The sequence below is a fragment of the Ailuropoda melanoleuca genome, chromosome 7, assembly GCF_002007445.2.
Source record: "Ailuropoda melanoleuca isolate Jingjing chromosome 7, ASM200744v2, whole genome shotgun sequence".
Lineage (NCBI taxonomy): Eukaryota > Metazoa > Chordata > Mammalia > Carnivora > Ursidae > Ailuropoda > Ailuropoda melanoleuca.
In genome coordinates this window covers 106235399-106257078 of record NC_048224.1, presented here as the reverse complement: position 1 = coordinate 106257078, position 21680 = coordinate 106235399, and the positions used below count along the sequence as shown (strand labels likewise).

The 21680-nt window shown below is 34.5% G+C and overlaps 1 protein-coding gene across 1 annotated transcript in view; it reads left to right on the top strand.

Annotated features, from left to right (window-relative positions):
• Positions 1 to 20259, top strand: part of DACH1 (dachshund family transcription factor 1) — a gene marked incomplete at its 5' end in the record, with an annotated part of 415054 nt that extends 394795 nt beyond the window's left edge. Inside the window, one exon of the mRNA XM_011218601.3 lies at positions 17469 to 20259. Coding sequence (XP_011216903.3) covers positions 17469 to 17506 — 38 coding nt within the window. The remainder of the gene's footprint in view (positions 1 to 17468) is intronic.
• Positions 20260 to 21680: the final 1421 nt, after the last annotated feature.

The following is a 21680-nucleotide window of genomic DNA, read 5'->3' as shown; positions in this document are numbered from 1 at the left end:
GAGAGAGGAGGGGCAGAGGGAGAGGGAACCTCAAGCAGACTCGCCACTGAGCGCGGAGCCCAAGATGGGGCTCCATCCCATAACCCTGAGATCCTGACCTGAGCTGAAATCAAGAGGGGCTTAACCAACTGAGCTACCCGGGGAACCCTGAAAATAATGACTCTGATTATTGTTTTTTACTCTTGGCAGAATTTATGATTTCTGAATAAAATGAGTTACCAATGTGACAAACATGTGAATATATAAAACTAGACATTTTACAAGCAGAGAAAGACAATTATCATATGATTTCTCTCATCTGTGGAACATAAGAACTAGGATGGTCGGTAGGGGAAGAAAGGGATAAAGAAAGGGGGGGTAATCAGAAGGGGGAATGAAACATGAGAGACTATGTACTATGAGAAACAAACTGAGGGCCTCAGAGGGGAGGGGGTGGGGGAATGGGATAGACTGGTGATGGGTAGTAAGGAGGGCACGTATTGCATGGTGCACTGGGTGTTAAACACAGCTAATGAATCATCGAACTTTACATCGGAAACCGGGGATGTACTGTATGGTGACTAACATAATATAATAAAAATCATTAAAAAAATAAATAAATAAAACTAGACATTTTAAAATCTTTTTTTAAAAGATTTTATCTATTTATTTGACAGAGAGACAGCCAGCGAGAGAGGGAACACAGGCAGGGGGAGTGGGAGAGGAAGAAGCAGGCTCCCAGCAGAGGAGCCCGATGTGGGGCTCGATCCCAGGACCCTGGGATCACGCCCTGAGCCAAAGGCAGACGCTTAACAACTGAGCCACCCAGGCGCCCCATAAAATCATTTTTTAAAGCATTATATTTATTTATTTGAGAGATAGTGAGAGAGAGAGAAAATGTGAGCAGAGGGAGTGGCAGAGGGAGAAGCAGACTCCCTGCTGAGCAGAGAGCCTGAAGCCAGCTTGGCTTGATCCTGGGTCTCTAGGATTATGAACTAGCTGAAGGCAGATGCTTAACCAACTGAGCGACCCAGGCACCCCTTAAAATCATTTTTGTTCTGAATTTTAATTTTAGCTTCCTCTTTAATGTGGTTTTTGTCTTCTCCCTCTTTAACCACTAACTGGAGGTCCGCTTTGTCTTTTTTTTTTTTTTTAAGATTTTATTTATTTATTTGACAGAGAAAGCACACAAGCAGGGGGAGCAGCAGGTGGAGGGAAAAGCAGGCTCCCTGCAGAGCAAGGAGCCTGATGTAGGACTCTGTCCCAGGACCCTGGGATCATGACCTGAGCCGAAGGCAGACCCTTAACCTACAGAGCCACCCAGGCGCCCCAAGGTCCACATTTTCATATGGTTAAGCTAATAAGTAAATAAAAACGGAACACAGATAAGGAAAGTTTTGGAAGCTCCAAAATAACAAATTTAAATTTTAATGAAACCTGGAATTGCTATTCTCATCCCTTTCAGTTAAATATTTTTCTTCTGCTGTCTCTTCTTAAAACCCCTGTGACCACTGCAACTGCTATAAAATCTTCACTGCAGTATGGAATGGAGAAAACATAGATCAAGATGCTACTCCAACATGGCTTCCAGACTGATATCAATGTCCTCTTCTGAGAATCATCTCATGAACACTTTGGGAGAACAAAACTTAAAAATGTCTGTCCGTGAAAAATGAACGCCATTAAAAAATATTTATCTTCTTGATTTTCAAAGTTCATGTTTAGTATTTTAAAGATTCTACTAAAGATTCTACAAGTCCTGCATTAAAGTTGATATATTTCATTTAAAAGTTAAATTAGCATTTCCTAAAATCATTTGATTATGAAACTTTTTATTGAATTAAAGTAGTATCTCATGGAATGAGCATTGGCAAACTGTCTATTGTAACTAATTCTTGGTAAATTTATCTGCTGTAACCAATTCACGTTACCAATGCTTATATACCAAGTGCTGAGGCCAGAAAAAAATGCAAAACACATGATATCTTTTCTAAATAATTCATAATCTAGTGTGATATAGAGATACATAAATAATTCTAGTAAAATATGTTTTAATTCCTTTTGATAAAACTGTGGGTGTCAAGGTATTGTTCAGGGTGATAGGAATTAAGTCAAATTTTAGTTATGTAAAAATGTGAAATATTTATACATTAAGTTTTTACATGAAATCAGGAATTATTTTCAACAAATCAAAATATGGCCAAATCATGTACCTACCTGTCTCTATATTTTAAAACTAACATACTCTATAAACATTTTAGGTGGTCATACTTTGAAGTTTTTCTAGTAGGACTCATTATTTTGTTTTATTGGTTATAAGAACTCACTAGTACACTTTTGGGAACAGTACACTTTTGGGAACCAGTACACTTTTGGCCTGAAATTAATTTAATAGATTGAACCTGAAATTTAGAAAATTTGATTTTTCTTCTGTTAAAATTGATCATTGTCTTTTAATGAAGTACTGCTTTGATCTAGTGCTTCTGAAATGTAAACAAAGTACTTTCAGAACACAAACAAACTAATTAATTCCAGTTGGGGATAGATGAAGATTCATTGAGTCTACATATATAAATCTAATTCCTCTGAGAAGCTGTATTATTGACATATTTTATATAATTTTTTCAAAAGAAGAGACATAAATATTATGGCTGCTTCTGAGTAAGGCTTTAAACAAATTCCTAAATACTATTTAGGGGTATTTATCTGATTCCCTTTGTTTTATACCTGGTCCCCTTGATTTATATCTGAAATCAATATATTAAATCCTAAATTCAATATGAATATTGCATGGGAAGTTTTGATCTAGATTGATAATAAAGAAGAACGTAATAAATTCCAAAGCGAGGTATTGAGAATCCAAGTTCTGGTATTGTGCAAGGAATAAGTGGGAGTGAGCAGTGAAGTATAAGGAGAAAATCAACTCATAGGGCATATGGAACAGCAGTTGGTAATTTGAAGTAGGTAGTCTGGGAAGGAGATCCAGGCCAATGGGGCATTTAGACAGAGCTAAAGAGTAAGCATCCAGGTGAACATGGAGCTGGAGCTTGTGTATGAGGCTGCTTGAATGTGAGGTCCAGACAAGAGATACAGCTTTGGACACCATTAAAGCCTTATGTTGAAATACAGAATATCTTTGCTTGATCTTGAAATTGTCATTCTTCTGAAAGGCTAGAGAAGCCACCTCTCCTCCAAGAAAAGGTTATAATAAGAGTAATAAATGCAACATTAAGAAGCATAGAATGTTCAAATGACTATGAGTTAATATATATCTCTACCATCCTTATTTGTAATGAATGACCTAATATTTCTTAAAAAAAAAATAGAGAAAACATGAAGTCGCTTTTTTTTTTTTAAATGGCAGTTAGAAAGAATGGATTATTCGGCATTGAATTTTGTCCATTAGAGTGAGTGTAATAAAGCTGGGACCCAAAAATTTACAGTGCTTGATTATATACATAAAATTAGGATAGAGAATGCTAAAAATACATAATGGTATATTAGATAATTCATATTTTGACTTATTTATTTTGCATCTTTGTTGATTCTGCAGATTTTACCTGTGACAAACTGTCAATTCAACTCTTGCATTAAGAGACATGTATTTTTCATGATATTGTTTCACATGGCAATATGTTGGATATCAGTCCTTTCAAGTAATCAAACTGCATTGAATAGAGTCATAAACAAAAAAGCAACAATAATTTACTCGCATTGTTAGCTTTCCCTCTGATGCATACATATTCTTTGCAATCATTTGAACAGTATAATACATTCTTATTTTGATGAAGGGAAAGTAAAAAGTACACTTTTAGACTTGGTAAGTAAATAAAAAATACTCATTTAATAGTGTTTTGAATTATCACAACAAAGAGTGTGTTATACCAAAATAATACTAGCCCTCCGCCATATTTTAAGCTTTAGAAGCATCAGATTTTTCAATACATAAGACATTTGGTAATAAAGTCATCAAATGTCTGGTTAGAGTTGAAGCATTGAGAGAATTCTCATCTGAGCACTGAACTACCAAAGAACCAGACCTGTTAAAGAGGGCTGATAAAGTGAGCTCTTCCTACAGACACCATAATGCTATCATGATGGGAAAACAGGCAATATTTATTAATCAAGACTTACAAGTTAATATTCTTATAGCTATACAAGTAAGTTTCCTTAAAAAGAGATTGAACTGAAGTCTGTCCAGTTGAAATGAATCAAGGATGTTATGATAAAATTAGGCATTTGTGGTTGAGCAATTTGGTATTATCTAAGTGCAACTATGAGTTAGCCCTAAAAGAGTAAACAGTTTCTCTGTTGGGAAAATAGAGATTTTATTACAAAGTGGTTTTGACATAAGCCTCGATGAGTTCCTTAAATTCATAATGTTTCTCGAAATCTAACCTTAATTCAGGATATAATGATCTATGTGGTGACATAAGTTAATTTTATTCATGTCATAATTGGTAGTGATGGGAAAATAAGGAAATACTGACAGTAACCACAGCCACAAGCTATTAATTTTAATGGAAATAGTGGCCTACGTTACCATGACCCAGGGCAGAATTTCACAGTAGGCATGAAATATACATATATCAGCATTTATCTTTTCTTCCTAAATATATGCACATTTATTATAATATACTTTAAATGTTTATTTGTAGAGTTTTTGTGTTTATTTTTTGAAATTGAATTAAAGAAATTTAACAATCTGATGAAATTTAATATATGCTGAGAACAAATTGGAACTTAAACATAAACTGTAAGTCCAGAGTGCTCAGATGTGTCCTGAAATTCTTGTGTCTAGAGACAGAGACAATCTGTAAAACGCAAAGTTATCTATTAGCATTGCATATTTTTGTAATAGCACATTTTGTCTTTTTTGTTTGTTTTTTCATTGTTTTCCACTTTAGAAAGCATTTAGTGGCTTATATTTGTCATTGTTTGTGGCTGGTTTTGTTGATATTTTCCAATCAATTTGCAAAGAATTATGTCTGTTTCTTTGGAAAACATGCAGTATGATAAACAACCATTTCAAATATTTGCAAGATACCAGGTTTAATCAAAATTGAACTTAGCCAGTCACCACTACTGAATCAAAAGTTTGAAGGGATATTAAAAAGATTGTCTGGCATCTTCAATCTAGTGTGTTTCTAAGTGCTTTTAATAGAGAGATCTAGAATTTTTTTTTTGTCCTTCTTTCTTTTTCGGTAATTTGTTAAGTAATAACTTCAGCAATATGGAGCTATACAATTTCCTGGAATGGTTACTACTGTCACATTGCATCAAGTATCTGATGTAATCAGTATTTTCTGAGAGAAGTTCAGTATAAGACTTGGACTATTAACAATTATCATTTTTATTTCTGAGGCCACTATATATCATGCAACAAGATCATCAATCTTTAGAGAAAATCTATTTTTTATTCCCAATAGAATCAAATTCCTTAAGGTAGTACAGTTAAAGTTACTTCCACTTAATAGAAGATATACATATTTAATATATATTTATATATATAATATCTATTTTTAAAAGACAAAACAAAGTTGTGAAAATATTCTGTGATTTAGAATATTTTATTCCATCAGTAGCAAATCAGAGAGTTTTTTAAAAAATTATTTTGATGTAGGGGCACCTGGGTGGTTCATTCATTAGAGCAGCTGACTCTTGGTTTCAGCTCAGGTCATGATTTCAGGGTCCTGAGATTGAGCCCCGGATAGGGCTCCTCACTCAGCAGGGGGTCTGCTTGAGAGTCTGTCTCCCTCTCCTTCTGGCCCCCCTCCCCCTGAACTCTCTCTCTCTCTAAAATAAAAGGAAAAAAAAAGATTAAAAAATTATTTTGATGTAGTAAGACAAATACTGTACTGGAAGACACACAGGTTGGTTTTGCTATTTCTCTGAAGTGTAGGCAAGCTTCCAAGAGAACTCACAAAGTGGCACTTGGCGTGGCGAATTCACATGACCCAGAGACAGGTCATCAATATTTTTTCTGGGTTTCAGAAGAAAGCAAACTGAGGTAGTATACTAGAACACTGTAAGTCACGAGAACTGAAATACTTGTGACATTGACCAGCACATCTTTCTTACAAAGGAAGGAGTATTAATTATGCGCTGTGGCACAGCAAATTACTTCATGGTTTACAATATTCATTATCTCACAGTTTCTGTATGTGAAGAATTGGGGAATAGCTTAGTTGGGTCATCTGCTTTGAGGTCTCTCCCAGCCTACAATAAGGTGTTGGAAGGGACTGCAGTCATCTCTAGACTCAACTGAGGCAGGATTCACTCCCAAGCTTATTCATGTGGCTGTTGGCATGCCTCCCGTCCTCAAGGGTGTTGGAGTGAGAGCCTCAGTTCCCTTGTTGGCTACTGGCCAGAGACCACCATCAGTTCTTTGCCACAAGGACTTTCCGAAGGGCAATTCAGTACATGGCTACCTGCTTCAGCAGATCAAGCAAATGAAAAGATCCAGGAAGAGTGTCTGCCAGCAGGATAAACAGTTGTTTATACCCTAATCTTGGAAGTGATTTTCCTTCACTTTTGCCATATTCTTTCTCTTCATTAGAAGCAAGGATTTAGATACAGTCTACACTTAAAAGAGACGGGTATCACACTAAGATGTGAATATCAGGAGACAAGGAGCATTATTGGTTATCTTAGAGGATTCCTACCAAAGTGGCTATGCAGAAAATAAAATCGTCAAATTATCTGGCAAGAGTGGGATTGAAACAAGGAGTATTATATAATCAAATATTCTATGGATTCAAGATTATATGTAAAGGTAGACCAGATGTGTACATCAGTCTTTGAACGGAACTTCATTCCTGGTTGGTGCTTTCATGGGCATTTGCAAAATCTGCCAGATTAACTGATTTCTCTAGGCTACCTTTCTGGACAAATCCTCTTGATTCTCGTATTCTTTCTTTAGATGTGATCATTCTGTTAACGCATTTCCTTGCCTGTTTGCTAGTCTGTCTCCTTATTATAACTTTACACTTCTCTGGGCTGATCCCTTGTGGGTTACTTTTAAAGTTGAGTGCACAGAGGGCTACCTTATTTAATAGTTCTTATATAACGTGTTACTGTTCTTAGCCATATACTGTCTACACAACAGTTGAGGATTCCATTAGATAAGATATAAAGAAAAGCTATTCTCCACAAAAGTGTCATTTCTTTAGTTGCAGCAGTTATCATGTTTATTTTAAAAGTTTGAGGCCATTTCATGGGAGTTTGTCATTTGTCGAGTTTAGCACTAGACCAGTATGTGGGGTCAGCATTGGATAAATGTATTAAATAAAGCTCTAGAGATTTAGAACTTTATTCCCCTACAGGTACTTCCCTAAACAAATATAACTTTATTAAAATTGCTCATTTAGTCATGATAGAGAAAATGGAAAAAATGGAAAATGGAAAAAAATAGAAAATGCTAATATTTTAAAAGAAAGATGATTTTTTTCCCTCCAAAATTAAAAGAAAATAACTAGGCTCTGTAAGAGTCGCTCTTCTAATTGTCACCTTTGGTTTTTTCCCCCAGAGATAACACATAAGTTTATTCTGAAAACAATTTATTCACTGAGGATTTTGACTGTTTCTTGCAATTCTGAAGAATACAAATGCTTGGTTCAAAAGATCCGTTTCCCTTTCCTGCGATATTTTGTTTTATCAAATAAGGCATCACTTTTTTCTATGTTCTGTTTTAATTAGGCATAATACATAATTTATCCATTCATCATTCAGGTTCAGATATGCCTTCAAATGATTATTTCCTTACATACCTGTGTCTTAGTCTTCTTTATTCCAGAAATGAATAGAAGAATGGAGAAAGTAATGAGAGATTTTTACTGTGCTTTACTTTGCTGAAGTTGGGAGGTCTCACCTTCCAATCAGGACAAGGTAACCTAAGTACAAAGCACCCCATTCTCACTTGCTGGTACATTAACCACTGTGATGGTTTCCCACTTCTTACTAATCAATGCTTAATTAGAACACACACACACATACACACACACATGCTTTACCAAAGTAGACCTACCAGCAATATAATTTTTCTTTGTTTACAGAAACAAAACTTTAAAGAGGTCTGTGTTCTGCTTTTTTGTTTGTTTTTGATAAACTTTTAAAAGATAACTTGTGTTTCAAACACAGATAATCAGAACGTACTTTCCGTATATCAACAAATGCACATTAGCATACATAGTCCTAACTAACTAACAGCTAATACAGTTAAGCAGACTTCATAAACTTTACAATTGTAAATTTACCATTAAAACAAAATGGACCAATATACCAGAATCCAGCTTATGTCCACACCCTCAGTCCAGTAAGTTTCACGAAACTGAACCTGGTCTTTTGGGAGAATTCTATTAAGAAAATCACTAGGCATCATCTTACTATCTAATACTTGAATAGGACTTCTCAAAAGCCTTGTTGTTAAGTAGAAAACATTTACTATGAGAACACTGTCCATGTAATCAGTGAAATAGTATATGTGGCTAGTGGAGAGTGTATATCCTCAATGAGTTATTAGTAAATACCTGATATTGGTGAAATATGAAAATTTTATACCATTTAGGCAAACTATTATATTTTTAACTTGTATTTGAAAGAAAACCATACTCACAGAAAAATTCAAAAACTATTAAAACTTTCATATGTCTTTTATCAGGATTCATCTATTATTAATATTTTGTTCTCATGTGCTCTGTAATTATTACTATCTGCATAGTATTTTCTGAAGCATTTGAGCATAAGTTGTATAAATTGTGGCCCTTCACCTGCTATATTTACCCATACATATTTCAGGGGGGCATTTACTAAAAACAAGGCTGTTCTCTTAGACATGAACACAGTGTATTTATCAGCTCAGTAAATAGTTCATGGTCAAAGTACTCTTATTTAATCTGACATCGAAATTCTAATTTTGTAATTGGACCCAATCATGTCCCTTATAGTATTTTTATAGCATTACTGAATCCAAATTAGTATCACATATTATATTTAGTTACCTTTCTCTTTAGTCTCCTTGATCTTGAGCTCTTCCTTGGACTTTAAAAAATTTATAAAGTTGACATTTGGGAGAATACAGTCTTAATAGAGTGTTCATCATTTTGCATCTGATGTTTCCGCATGATTCGGCTCAGGTCATGTCTTCTAGGCCTGCATACCACCCACACGAGATTGTGTTTTTCTGAAGGTATACATTCAGGGGCACACAATATCCATCTTCCCCTCACTTTGTGATGTTAGTTTGATAGTTCCTTCTATATATTTTTATTCAGCGCTTGCCAGATTCCAGGCAACGATCAAGGAACTAGTAATACACGAAACCAATAGTATGTTATCTGTTCTTAAGTTTATTATAGCCAGACTTTAATCTCTAGGATAGTGAAGCTTTTTAAGTGTTGGCATAGTGAAAGCAACTTGGGGGGACAAGCATTTGAATCCTATGTCACGTAGTTGTGACAACACTTAGGTTCTAGTAATATGATGTATGGGATCCAAATTCTGTCTCCATGAGTATAGGCTGCTTATTCATGATTAAAACATTTGTCAGAAGACTAATTTCTTAACATGAAGTGTAGAATAGCCAGTTCCCTGTTGCATAGATAAATAGTAGACAGGTGATGATGTTGATTTTTTTGAATCAGTTCTGCTTGGTTGTGGTCATGGAGATACGGTTTTAAGAACAAGGAGTTCCTAAATAGATATCAGTTCATAGAACCACGGGGTCCAGATTTCTACCCCAACTGGGAAAGATTCTTGAGTTACAGAATAAAAGATCTTCAGTACCCAATAAAGCAGGATTATCTTAATCTTTGGTAGTAAAATCCTCTTTGCCCACAGAGAACATCAACATCATCGTTGAGCCTAAAATGCAGGCAATCGCTTCTCGGCCTTTTGGCTAAGAGCAAGTGTAAAATGCAGGCAAAGGGCCTCTTCTTTAAGATAAAAGAATGTCACTTCTCAGAGGAACTGAGATATTTTAAGCTGATCTAGCCATTTGGGAAAAGTAGTTTGCCTAGGGCTGGAGTGGACTAATTCCACGCCAGCCGAGATTAACCACGACTATCTGCAGATCTTCAAATGCCTTCCCTGGACATTCTTCAGTCCGGCTTTCATTACTGGTTGTCTATTTAGTGTCCATTTAGGAAGGTTGTTGTGATTAGACCAGCTTGCCCAGTGATGACCCTTTCTAGCCACACAATACCTACAGTCCAGTTCCACCTGCTTCAAATTCTCCAATTGTCAAAGTTTGGGTGTCTCCTCGATTTGGGTGCTTACCAAAGTCTGATATAAAGTCCCTTCACAGGGAGTTTCACTTTTATCATTTTTGGCTAAAGCTTTAGTTACCTTTCAATGTGCATATGATTGCTTTAGATGATCTTCCAAGAACATGTTTTAAACTAGACTGTGTTCTGTCATTTACTTTCCTCTTTGAAGGCAACTGAAAAATTTATAAAAGCAGTTTTTGATTATACTTTTTTGTCTTCACTGTTAACCAGAACAGATTTACTTCATACTAGCCTTTTAGTAAATGTGATATTACCTGCTCTGATTTCCAATAAGCTGAGCCATATTGTTCCATTAGGCAACCCATTACCTACTGCTTGTACTAGTATATTTGGCTTATACAGATGGAATACACTTGTTGCAGGGCTCTTGTCTACACAGCATGCCCACTCTCTAGAAGAGCACCAGGTGCTTAGAAAGCATGCAAAAGGCATCCGGGGTTTAGTCCTCTCTCGCTTTGCCCAACTCTGTGGGCATCAGCTTCTGTAACTACAGCCCTAAGTGACATGAAATTCAAACTCTGTTGCAACTTTTCCAGTTTTTACTTTTTAATTATCTTTGAACACAACCTTGACTATAATTTCTGGAAATCACTTAGTTATTAGCTGCATTTCACGAGAAGAAATGATATTTACTCAGAATCCTCTTATAAAAGGGCCTGTGCTGAACATCAATCTCTCTTAAAATATTTCTCATGTTAAATGTAGACTTTGTGTCTCTGCCTCTTTGCTTTAGCGGTTGCAGAATGTTCTTACTCTAAATATAAAATTATAAAAAAAAGAAGAAACAATATTTTCTTTAATTAGCTTCTTCCTTTGGGGGTTTTAGAAGAGGGGTTATGACTTGACAAAGATCCTTCCCATCTGTTCCTGTTTGTTTGCTTTTATTTTGACTTCCTCTCCTTGTCTTATCAAATATCACATGAATCATTAACATTTGTTTTCATCACTTGTTTTGGTTTCTCTTACTTCACATGATTAAGACATTATGTCGAGAGAGTCTCAGGGCTAATATTAAACTAATATTCTTTAAGTAAATATTAAACTTTCTGGATATATGATCTTATATGTTTGCCCTTGGTTATGTTAATATTTTCCTCAGCTCTGGAGTAGTGAGATGTGCACATACAACTGTTTTGTGAAAGCAGCAAATTTTGTTAGATTTCAGGTGTCTGGGTATAAATTTTGAACAAATGGATGCCATTTTTAATAAAGCTACTTCCTAACGGGAAATGTTATTTATTAAGCCCTTTGTGCAAAAGACATGTTAGAGATCCGTGTGGATGTTTGCAAGGGAGTTCTATTCAAAACTAGAATATACATCTATTTGCATATTGTGTGATACCTTTCACTAACATACTCCCTTATTGATGATTTTACATAGTTTTCATACAATGAAAGAATTGGATTTCTGGTGTCATCCAACTAAGCAATTTGAAATTGGTTTCCAGTTTGTATGCTGTCTTCTAATATAAAAATCTTGTTATGTAATGTGATTGTTATCGAACAAATTTCATTAGTTTTAAAAATAAATGATCAAACTATTCAATACTGTAGTTTTGAACTATATATAGAATGAAAGCTAAATTCTATATCTGTCTATATGTATTAGACATTACCAATAACTACTTATAATGATACCAGCAAAAGCATTGCATTAAAAAAACACATTGCATCAAAACAGTAAAATTAATACATGAACACAAAACAAACCAAAGTTGGAAATTTTGTGAAAGATTCCCTATTTCTTCCTCCTTAGCCACAGCAAATAATATACTATACACATACAATACATGTAAAGGTCCTATCAGAGGGTCAACTTTATTTATTTATATATATTTTTTTAAAGGGAGAGAGAGAGAGAGAGCCAGGGAGGGACAGAAGGAAAGGGATACAGAATCCTAAAGCAGGTTCCACTCCCAGAGTGGCCCAATGACCTGAGCTGAAATCAAGAATCTGACCCTTAACTGACTGAGCCACCACTGGCTTCAACTTTAATATTAAAATCTGATATTTGTTTTTACAAGGAATTTTTAAAAATTTTAACTCATTATCTATAGATCTAAGTCTACATAGTAACAGTAAATATCTTACAAAAATTTACACCTGCAATAAACTATTCCATGATCTAGATACTTTCTTATACACCAAATTATAGCTGTAAGCATCAAATCACAGTGAACTTTGGAACTATTAGGAATTTGTAATTTAAATAGTTTCATTCACTCCCTACTCCCAAATGCTTTTAATTAGAACAGACTTTTTAATTAAGTACTCCCATGCACAAAATGTAGCTTGATGATTTTTCTGTCATATCAACCTCCCATACAAAAGCAAATAATCATAGTGTTAAAGGAAGATAATTTCTCTGAAACCAAACCATCAGGATTCTAGTTCTCATTTCAATTTATTCAGTTGAAAGTCTGCATACTAAAAGAAAGACCCTGTCTGGGGGAAGAGAGCGAGGAATAGATCCACAAGGCAGGCCTGCTGATGGGACTGAAAGTCAAGCTCTTACTTCTACAAGTCAGAGGCATTGTGTTTCCTCCGCTGAGAGTCCAACTATTTTTTAAAGGAAAGCGACATAATGGAATGGATGAGAACTTTGGATTCACACAAATATCAAATCCCTGCACTTTTATTTGCTAGATCTGTGAAAATGTGCAAGATACTTAAGTTTTTCAAGCTTAATAGCCTACTTTTAAAAGGCACTAAGAAGGGGTACCTGGGTGGCTCAGTCGGTAAAGCATCTACCTTGGCTCAGGTCATGATCCTGGGGTCCTGGGATTGAGTCCCTTGTCTGGCTCCCTGCTGCGCAGGGAGTCTGCCTTTCCTTCTGCCTCTGCACACTCCACCCCACCCCACCCTGCCACTCCTGCTCTCTTTCTCTCCCTCAAATAAATAAATAAAATCTTTAAGAAAAAAATAAAAGGCACTAAGAAGATCTGTTTTGTTGAGTTGATGGGAAGTTTAGGCTTAAAATCTATCAAGTGCCTTGAACACAAGTGCTGAGAAAATATTAGCTATACTAATCATCATTGTCTTTATTGCTAATTGACTTGATCTTAAAGAAAACTCTCATCCATTTGACATAGCAAGAAATGATTGTTTGGTAAACCTGGCCCAGCATCAGGAAGAAATAGAAAACATAATTTTCTGTGGTCAACACGTGCAGAAAAAGAAATACAATCTGAGAAATAGTGGATAGGTGTGAGATTATCCAGTTAGAAGGTAAGTATGCTGCACAAAGGGCAGCCCTTAAAACAAATATATAAATGAGACCTCTGAGTTTTCAGATGCAAACAACACACGTCTGAATAACAAAGTCGGAGCCTTGGAAGCACTCCAGGGATTGTAATGACCTTCATTTTGTAGTTCGTTTTTGTAGGGCCTTCTCAATGGCCCCATGGCTTTGATTGCTGTTGGAAGACTCAAGGAAGGGGAGTATTGAAACCACTATTATATAACATAAAAACAGAGCTCAGTTTGAATTATGGGCCCATATATCTTTCCTAGCACCCTTGCCATTCAGCTTTCACTCAGGTGCTTTGTTATCAGAAGCCTGAGATAAACCTGCAGTCCCGTCATTCAGAGGACTGTTGTTAGCTCTCCAGGTGCACACATATGGGGCTATTTGCTGTGGATTAAGGGACCAATATAACTTCTCTGGAACAATATAGAATTAATTTTTTTTTTCCTTGCAGACTTTGCATCGTCCGTAAGTATGTTTCAATAAAGATGACAAATTATAGAGTAAAATTGATTTGAAAGTTAGACTTTGTAGTCAAAAAGAGAGAGAGAGTTACTCTCCAGGGTCTGTCTCTGCCTGGTATATATCTGCTTCCAGTTAATTCTAAGGCAGATAATCTCTGATGCCTAAGTATTATTTAATCACGGAAATACCTTAACTGTAGCAGGTGGGATCTATTTTATAGCTGGCATCTTTAACGCTTGATGCATTTGTCCATCTGTTAGGAACATTAGTCAAAAATGCAAGGAGGCATTTATTAAAAGTGGAATTATGGAGATCAGATACTGAGCACATAAATATAATGTATATAATTTTTATAAATGTATTTTGTATGTGGTCTACAGTAAAGATGCTTACAAAATAATTATTATTGATGTATTTTTATCAAATATAGTTTCACTTGAAAATCTAGTTTCAGGGTGCCTGGGTGGCTCAAGTTGATTAAGCTTCTGACTTGATTTCGGCTCAGGTCATGATATCATGGTGGTAAGATTGAGCCCCGTATAGGGCTCCATGCTGGGTGTGGAGCCTGCTTAAAAGTCTCTCCCCTCCTCTCCCTTTGTCCCTCCCCTCTCTAAAAATAAAATAATAAAATAAAATAAAATAAAATAAAATAAAATAATAAAATAAAATTTAGTTTCAGATAGACTTTAAAATTTCTAGCATGCTAAAGATAATTATTTTTGTTATGTAAGCATATTAATTCATTTCTCCAGAAGTTTAATATTTGAGACCGCGTTAAACTTTTAAAGCAAACATCATGCTCAACACTGTCATTCTAATACTGATGGGAAAAGAGATACGGTTGCTGCTTCCGTGGCTCTCGACCATGTATGTAGTAGGCTCCCCAGATATAACTTCAACGTGAGGCAAGTATTATGGAGTTAATTTCCAGGATGCTCGTATTGGAGAATAAGTAGGAGCTCTCTATCTAGAGAAGTTCCATAGAAGGGAGCAGAAAAGTAAGCAAGGAAGGAGGAGGTACTTATCTTCTAGATTTCTAAAAGGAAGAACAGGCCTCATACTCCAACACAGTACAGAACTTAGTGTGTCCTAGAGAGCCAGGGTCACGGACTAGGGGAGAGTGGTAATAGATAAGATTAGAGAGCAAAATACTATATCAAATTATGTAGTACCTAGTAGGCCTTGGTGAAGAATTTGGCTAGTGAATCTCTTCGAACAAGTATTTCTACTTAATAAATTATTTTTTATACCCACTCTTTGCTACTAGAATCTTTCTAATAGGTTGCAGACATCGCAGAAGATTCGAAAACTATTTTTTCAAGATTTTATTTTTTTCTTCTTTAAAGTGCAAAGATTTTTTTAAAAATCACAATGAGCCCTGGAATGTTAATATTGAGTAAATACTTTTCCATAGATATTGTGAAGGAATTTTAATTTGGAGAAAGTTAAGAATGTCTCTTTCCCCTCTGTGTAATGCTAGGAAACATTGCCTTTTTTTTTTTTTTAAGTAAGAATGGAAATGATACTCTCAACATAATTGACTGCATAGCAGAAATAATAAGACAGTTGAAAGGAGAGAGAAATAGGGATGACATAATTAAGGGCTAAGAATTAAAAACTTTGGTAAAAATATAGTGCTCCTTCGGTTGTTTCTGAATCCTTCATTACTAGATTTTTCTAAAATGTATGTTGCCTTATGTAGTAAAAATCATTAGGATCAAAGTTATCTCTAAAAAGGTTCAGTTTTTAGCCACATGGTACAAAGTATACGAATGACTGAAATTTTAGCTTATTTTTTAAATTACAAGTTAATCAGGTTTATTTACAAAGTGAATAATCGAAACTCCTGCTAAGCTGAAACTAGAAAGTTATATTTATATATCTATATCGTAATCTATAGTGAGAAAAATCATAGTTTTGTCCCACAGGTGGGTGTAATCAAGCCAAGCAAACAGAAGAAATCAGACCATGTTCCATGCAAAAACGATAAATATTTCATAATATGTTAATATGGTACTGTCATATCCTTTCTTAGAAATTTTCATCAAAATGTTATGGCTTTGATATGGGTATTTGATTAATACCTGATTTAGGAAATTCTTATCTTTATTGAATATTAACAATGGCTACTTCTAAGCCATAGTAATATTTAGTATTAATGAAATTATTGTTACCAGCCAGGAAGTAAAATGTTTTTAGACAACATGTCCAGGGTGAGTATCCAGCATAGTTTTGTATGCCTTTAAGTCAATGTTCAAAAATAGAGTTCAGTTGGATTAATATATTTTCATTGATGAATCTCAGATTATATCATATATCCAAGTGTGTATACCACTCATGGGGAACAGATAGTCATTGTCATTATTAGATGTTTCATATATTAAAAATAATGATGATGATTATTGAACTGGGAAGCTAAGGATGTTTAGAGACTTTCAAGTAAATGTTATTAATAAAGCCAAATGGATTAATTTTGCAGAGGCAACCAATACTTGATAGACCTTATTAGAAGTTAGCTGGTATGAGACTAATGTCATGGACATTCCTTTTCACGTTGTTGAAGGCAAATGATGGATTTTGGCTGTTAATAATATAATAAGTTAAATATATATTTCATTCTTAAAAATGCTTGGAAAATTTTCCTTTTCTTATTACCTTCTACTGTAGATCTTATAACTTGGAATTTAGATATATTTTATAGAAATATATCCAGTTTAGCCCGCATCACAAAGTTGGCAGCTTAAAGAGTGCTACATTTGAGAAGTGAGCTTACATTTCATTTTGTTTTTCCTCTGGATTTTTAATTTCCCATTTCTTATTTCTGCTTCATTCAAATGGGATTATTGAATGTGTCCAGTATTTGATTTGCTTTTCTTTTTCACATAACCGTGGGTTTCTCAGTTGGTTAAAGTTGAGTAATATATTTCCATCTTAACATTTAATTGTTTGGTTAATTTCACTTCAAGAAGGAAAGACTGTATAGTTCATTGATAGTGATGAAATAACCTAGGTGGCTTTCATATAAATAGCAACAAATGTGCACAATAGTTACATTACATGGTATATTTAACAACACTGCTAAGGAGTAAGATGGGAGCTCAGTCTTTCGTGATGGAGATACACCTGAGTGAGTTCAGAGAAAATTTGGTTCTGCAAGCTTGGAGAAAGTTAATTGTCATTCAACAGAAATCGACTAGCTTTGCATATCAGCAACACCCACACACATACTCTTATCTGTTTTCTGAGTGCTCCCGAACTGATATCAAAATAGCAAATATATATTTATGAGAACTAGAAATTCTGTATTCTTTTTGATCGCATAAACTCAGTGTAATTATGAAATTAACTTTGAGAATGTGTGAAAAATGTTACTTCCTAAACAAGTGAAGGTAGAAGAAAATCCACCAATTTTGTATCAGGCTACTTAGTTTTTATATCACATTTGTCCCCCAAATGTCATGAAATTAATTATTTTTATTGTTCATTTTTAGATGGAAGACTGTATTTGAAAACTACTGTCATGTACTGAATTTTTCCTGTTGAAGAAATCCATGTTATAGTAAAGAACTTTGCAGACATTCGTCATTGGAAAGTTCGGAAAAAATAAAGTCCTTTTAAGGGAACTTCCTCAATTTTGTGTATTAATGTTCTTTAAAAGTTTAAATATTCTACAAAAAAAAAAAAGTTTCCTCCATTGATTTTCACCTGTGGTTCATACCAGAGACCTGAGAATGTTTGTAAATGTACAGGTATCCAACTTCTTACAGTTAAAAACTGCAACTTTGCTGCTGGACACTTGTATACAGAGTTAAAGGCAGGTCTGAGTAAGGCCTCGCTTTGTTTTTTAATGGAATGAACCATTTCCTCCTCTGAAAATTCTGTATCTGAGCACATCAAGAGACTCTTGTACCAGTGGTCACCAGACTTACAGAATTATGTCCTCCAGAAACCAGCAAGAACACTTGGAAATGAACTTGTAGGGGGCATAGAGGATTCCTAAAAAAACAAAACAAACAAACAAACAAAAAAAACCAAAAAAAAATAAATAACACAAAAAAACAAAAAAATCAATAAATCAAAGAGTAATATTCTATTACATTCGATTTTAAACTAATTGTGGGTTTTCTCCTGAAGATTTTTTTCACATACTTCCAAAAGACCAACAAATGGATGTTGACAACAACCCAGTGAAATAACATTTTGCGTATCTGAAAAGAAGCATTGACTATAAGCCAAAAGGTTTCACTGAAGGTCTTATTTCTTAAAAAAAAAAAAAATGTAACATGTTTTCATTCCAAACTGGTAGTGGCATATAGAATTTAAAATAATAATGATGCTTCTTATTCAAACTGTTGGTCACATGTACAGTATAGAAACATAAAACATACAAGGAAGGTATTATGTATGCAGTAGTATACTAGAGTTTAGGAAAATGAGAATTTTAGAAAATATGTTTTGTCACCCTGTTAGTCAGAAAGACACCTTTCTGGTTTTAACGCATGCAGGCATGTAAATATTTGTCCGGAGTCACAGTATTAATGAATGAGATCTTAAGCATCTGGTGATGTCAGAACTCTGTGTCAGCCACTTTTATTTGTATATTGAACCCTAGTTAGTGCCCCAAACTGCACTATTGAGAATGGATTGTGGCTGAACAGTAAATCAAAACACCAGAACTATTTTTATATGTTAATGTCATATTATGTTAATGTTGCTGAAAAACAAAACCTAACAAACCCTTGATGTATCAGTCCAATACCATGTAGCGCTGAGTGATGAAGTTAAAATGTGTTGTGCTTCCCCCCCGGTCAGAGGGAAGGGTGCCTATGTGTTATTTTCACTGTCTTTTTGAAAGTTACAGTATGTGTTTTCACTTTTGTGCAGATAACTGGAAGTAAAGCTGCAAACAGTGCTTATTAGACACTGAAGTTACCTTCTCTTTGTTTTGACTAACCTGGAGTTACACCTTTAAAGACTGATACTATGAACCAGTACAGTCGCTGTGCATTTTATGATTTGCTGTCATGTTAAAATTTTATGATCATAACATTATTTATTACCATGAATAGCAAAATCCTTAATGTCCAAGAAAACTCGCTTAAAAATGTTTAAAGATAGTTCTGATTTGGTATTAATTATTTGGTTAAGAGAAGAAATGCACATTATAGATACTCTGGCACTAAGCTTCTATAGTTTTTAGGTCTTCCTTGCAATACTGGAACATATTTCTTTTGTGTAGTTCGCTATTAACCAGCTAAGTCCATTTTTTACTACAATAAAAAAGTTATATATACAGTTCCTATTTTAGCTTGCTGGAAAGGGAGCAGTATTTTTATTTAAAATACTGTTAGTAAATGCTCTGTAGAAACTTGGTTTTCGAGGCATCGTTCTTCTAGACCCATCTTTTGTTGTTGGAGCACAAGAGATTCTATTCCTTGTCGTATGTATTTCTTGCTCTTCCCTGTATGCAGTCTTTAAAGGATTACGACGCTTAAAATTGGAGGGACTTGTGGCAAGCTTTTGAATCATACGTTTTTTAAAAGATTTTTTAAAAAGCCTACAACTTACCGACGTAGTAGAATCAGCCATTGCTCTGCTCCTTGCATAGAGTCCCCTCCCTGTTCAGTAGGTTAAATAGTTTGAAAATGCAGACTTTCGAGACCTTTGAGAATGCTTTAGTGTTTGGTTTGATATTAAAGGAATTTTAGCAAGGATTAAAGAAAGAAGCTATCAGCTGTATGTTAAGAGAGAATCTTACTAACATGTTGTAAATATTACAATTCATGAAATGTTATTTTAAGTCTGTAACTTAAGTTTTTTCTCCTTTTTTAGTTATACAGGTTGGTTTGAAATTTGTTTTTGTTTTGGGGTTGGTTTTTTTTTTTTGGTATAAACAAGTAAAATTGTGCCCATGTTATGGTTTCCATGCTTTTGTAATCCTAAAAATATTAATGTCTAGTTGTTCTGTCTTATAACCACATTTGCGCTCTATGCAAGCCCTTGGAACAGAACATACTCATCTTCGTGTAGGACCTATGAAAATTGTCTATTTTTATCTATATATTTAAAGTTTTCTAAAAATGAGAAAAGGTTATTACGAATTTTGTTGTACAAAATCTGTACAAAAATCTGTTTTTACATCATAATGCAAGAATTGGAAATTTTTCTATGGTAGCCTAGTTCTTTGAGCCTGGTTTCAATGTGAGAACCACGTTTACTGTTATTGTATTTAATTTTCTTTTTTCTTTTCAACAATCTCCTAATAAAACTGTCTGAAATCTCCCTGTGACTTTATTTACAGTTCGTCTTTATTAAATTTTGTGAAATGCATAGCATTGAAGGAATATTTACTTTCTAATGGGAGGCATCTAAAAACAACATAAGTCAGCTCTTTGCAATGCGAGGGGAACAATGCTCAATGATTTTATTTAACATGCAACTGCTTCTATCTCTAATATGAATTACTGTGCTGAAAAACATCATAAAAGCACACTCTGTAGTTATTGTTTAACAAGCAGATTTTCCATATTTTGTTTCTTGCCAGCTAAGCAAACTGCCCACATATACATGATTTATTTATGTACATTTCTCAGTTTATGAAGCTGTTATTTGTACCCTTTTCCTTTATATTCTTATATTCCCATGATTCTTATTTCACAAAGCTTTGTGCTGAATAATGTAAAGTAGACATGTTGATGGAACAAAATATATTATTCCCATATCTATAAGAGTGTAGATTTGTAACTCTAACTTAGTGTTTTGCTTTCATTCTCTATCATTGGAAAAAATACCTTTAGAAACTTTGATATTCCAATATCTTTTAATAATATATACACGTTTTAATCAATCCAAAATGCTGCATCTAAGGAAATATTGGGTTACTATCTCTGTGAATATTCTAAACATTCCCAAGAGAATGGAAAATTGATTTTTTTCTGTCAAAAGAAATTATTTCATGACTTAACAAGGTATGATTTTTCCCTAATAAAAGCTTAAAATGTTTATGTGACCATTACAAACACATTTTTGTCTTCTGTCTCCATATGTTTATGTCAGTAAGACTTGTACTAGAATATCATACAATCTTTGGATGTTAGTGAAATTTGGTAATGATTTGAGGTTTTCTCCCCGTGTGTTCTCATTGGGACTAGCAAATTTACAATATGAACAAAAGCTATTTATTGCCAGATGAGAGTAAATTACCAATAAAAGTTACATGGATTGCATTTTTACAATACGGGAAGTAGAGATGTTAATAGAATTAAAATGTTATTGTAAATGGCATTGTAAAAAATACCACTTTTCCTCATGTGTAGGCTTGGTGCTAACATTTATCTTTAATATGTACAACTGGTATATAAAAGCTCAACTGATCCTCGTTTATTCATTTAAACGGATTCATTAATAAAGCGTCTATTCTGCACAAAGCACTGTGCTAGATGTTGTAATGACTCAAGTGGAAAACTTAGCTGCTGTCCCAGAGGAGCTGGTAATTTTGTTGGAATAGGAAATTTTACTTCCAGCAAGAAAAGATTAGTTGAGCATCTTTTAATGTGTAGTGGACATGGAGCTGGTATTAAGAGGGCACTGACTTAGACACCTTCCCAAGAAGGGGTACTAGTGACCTGTTTTGCCTTCTAGAGAATAATACGACATGTTTTGTGAGTTAAACAATTGTGTAGGGATTGCGACAAGGGATGGAT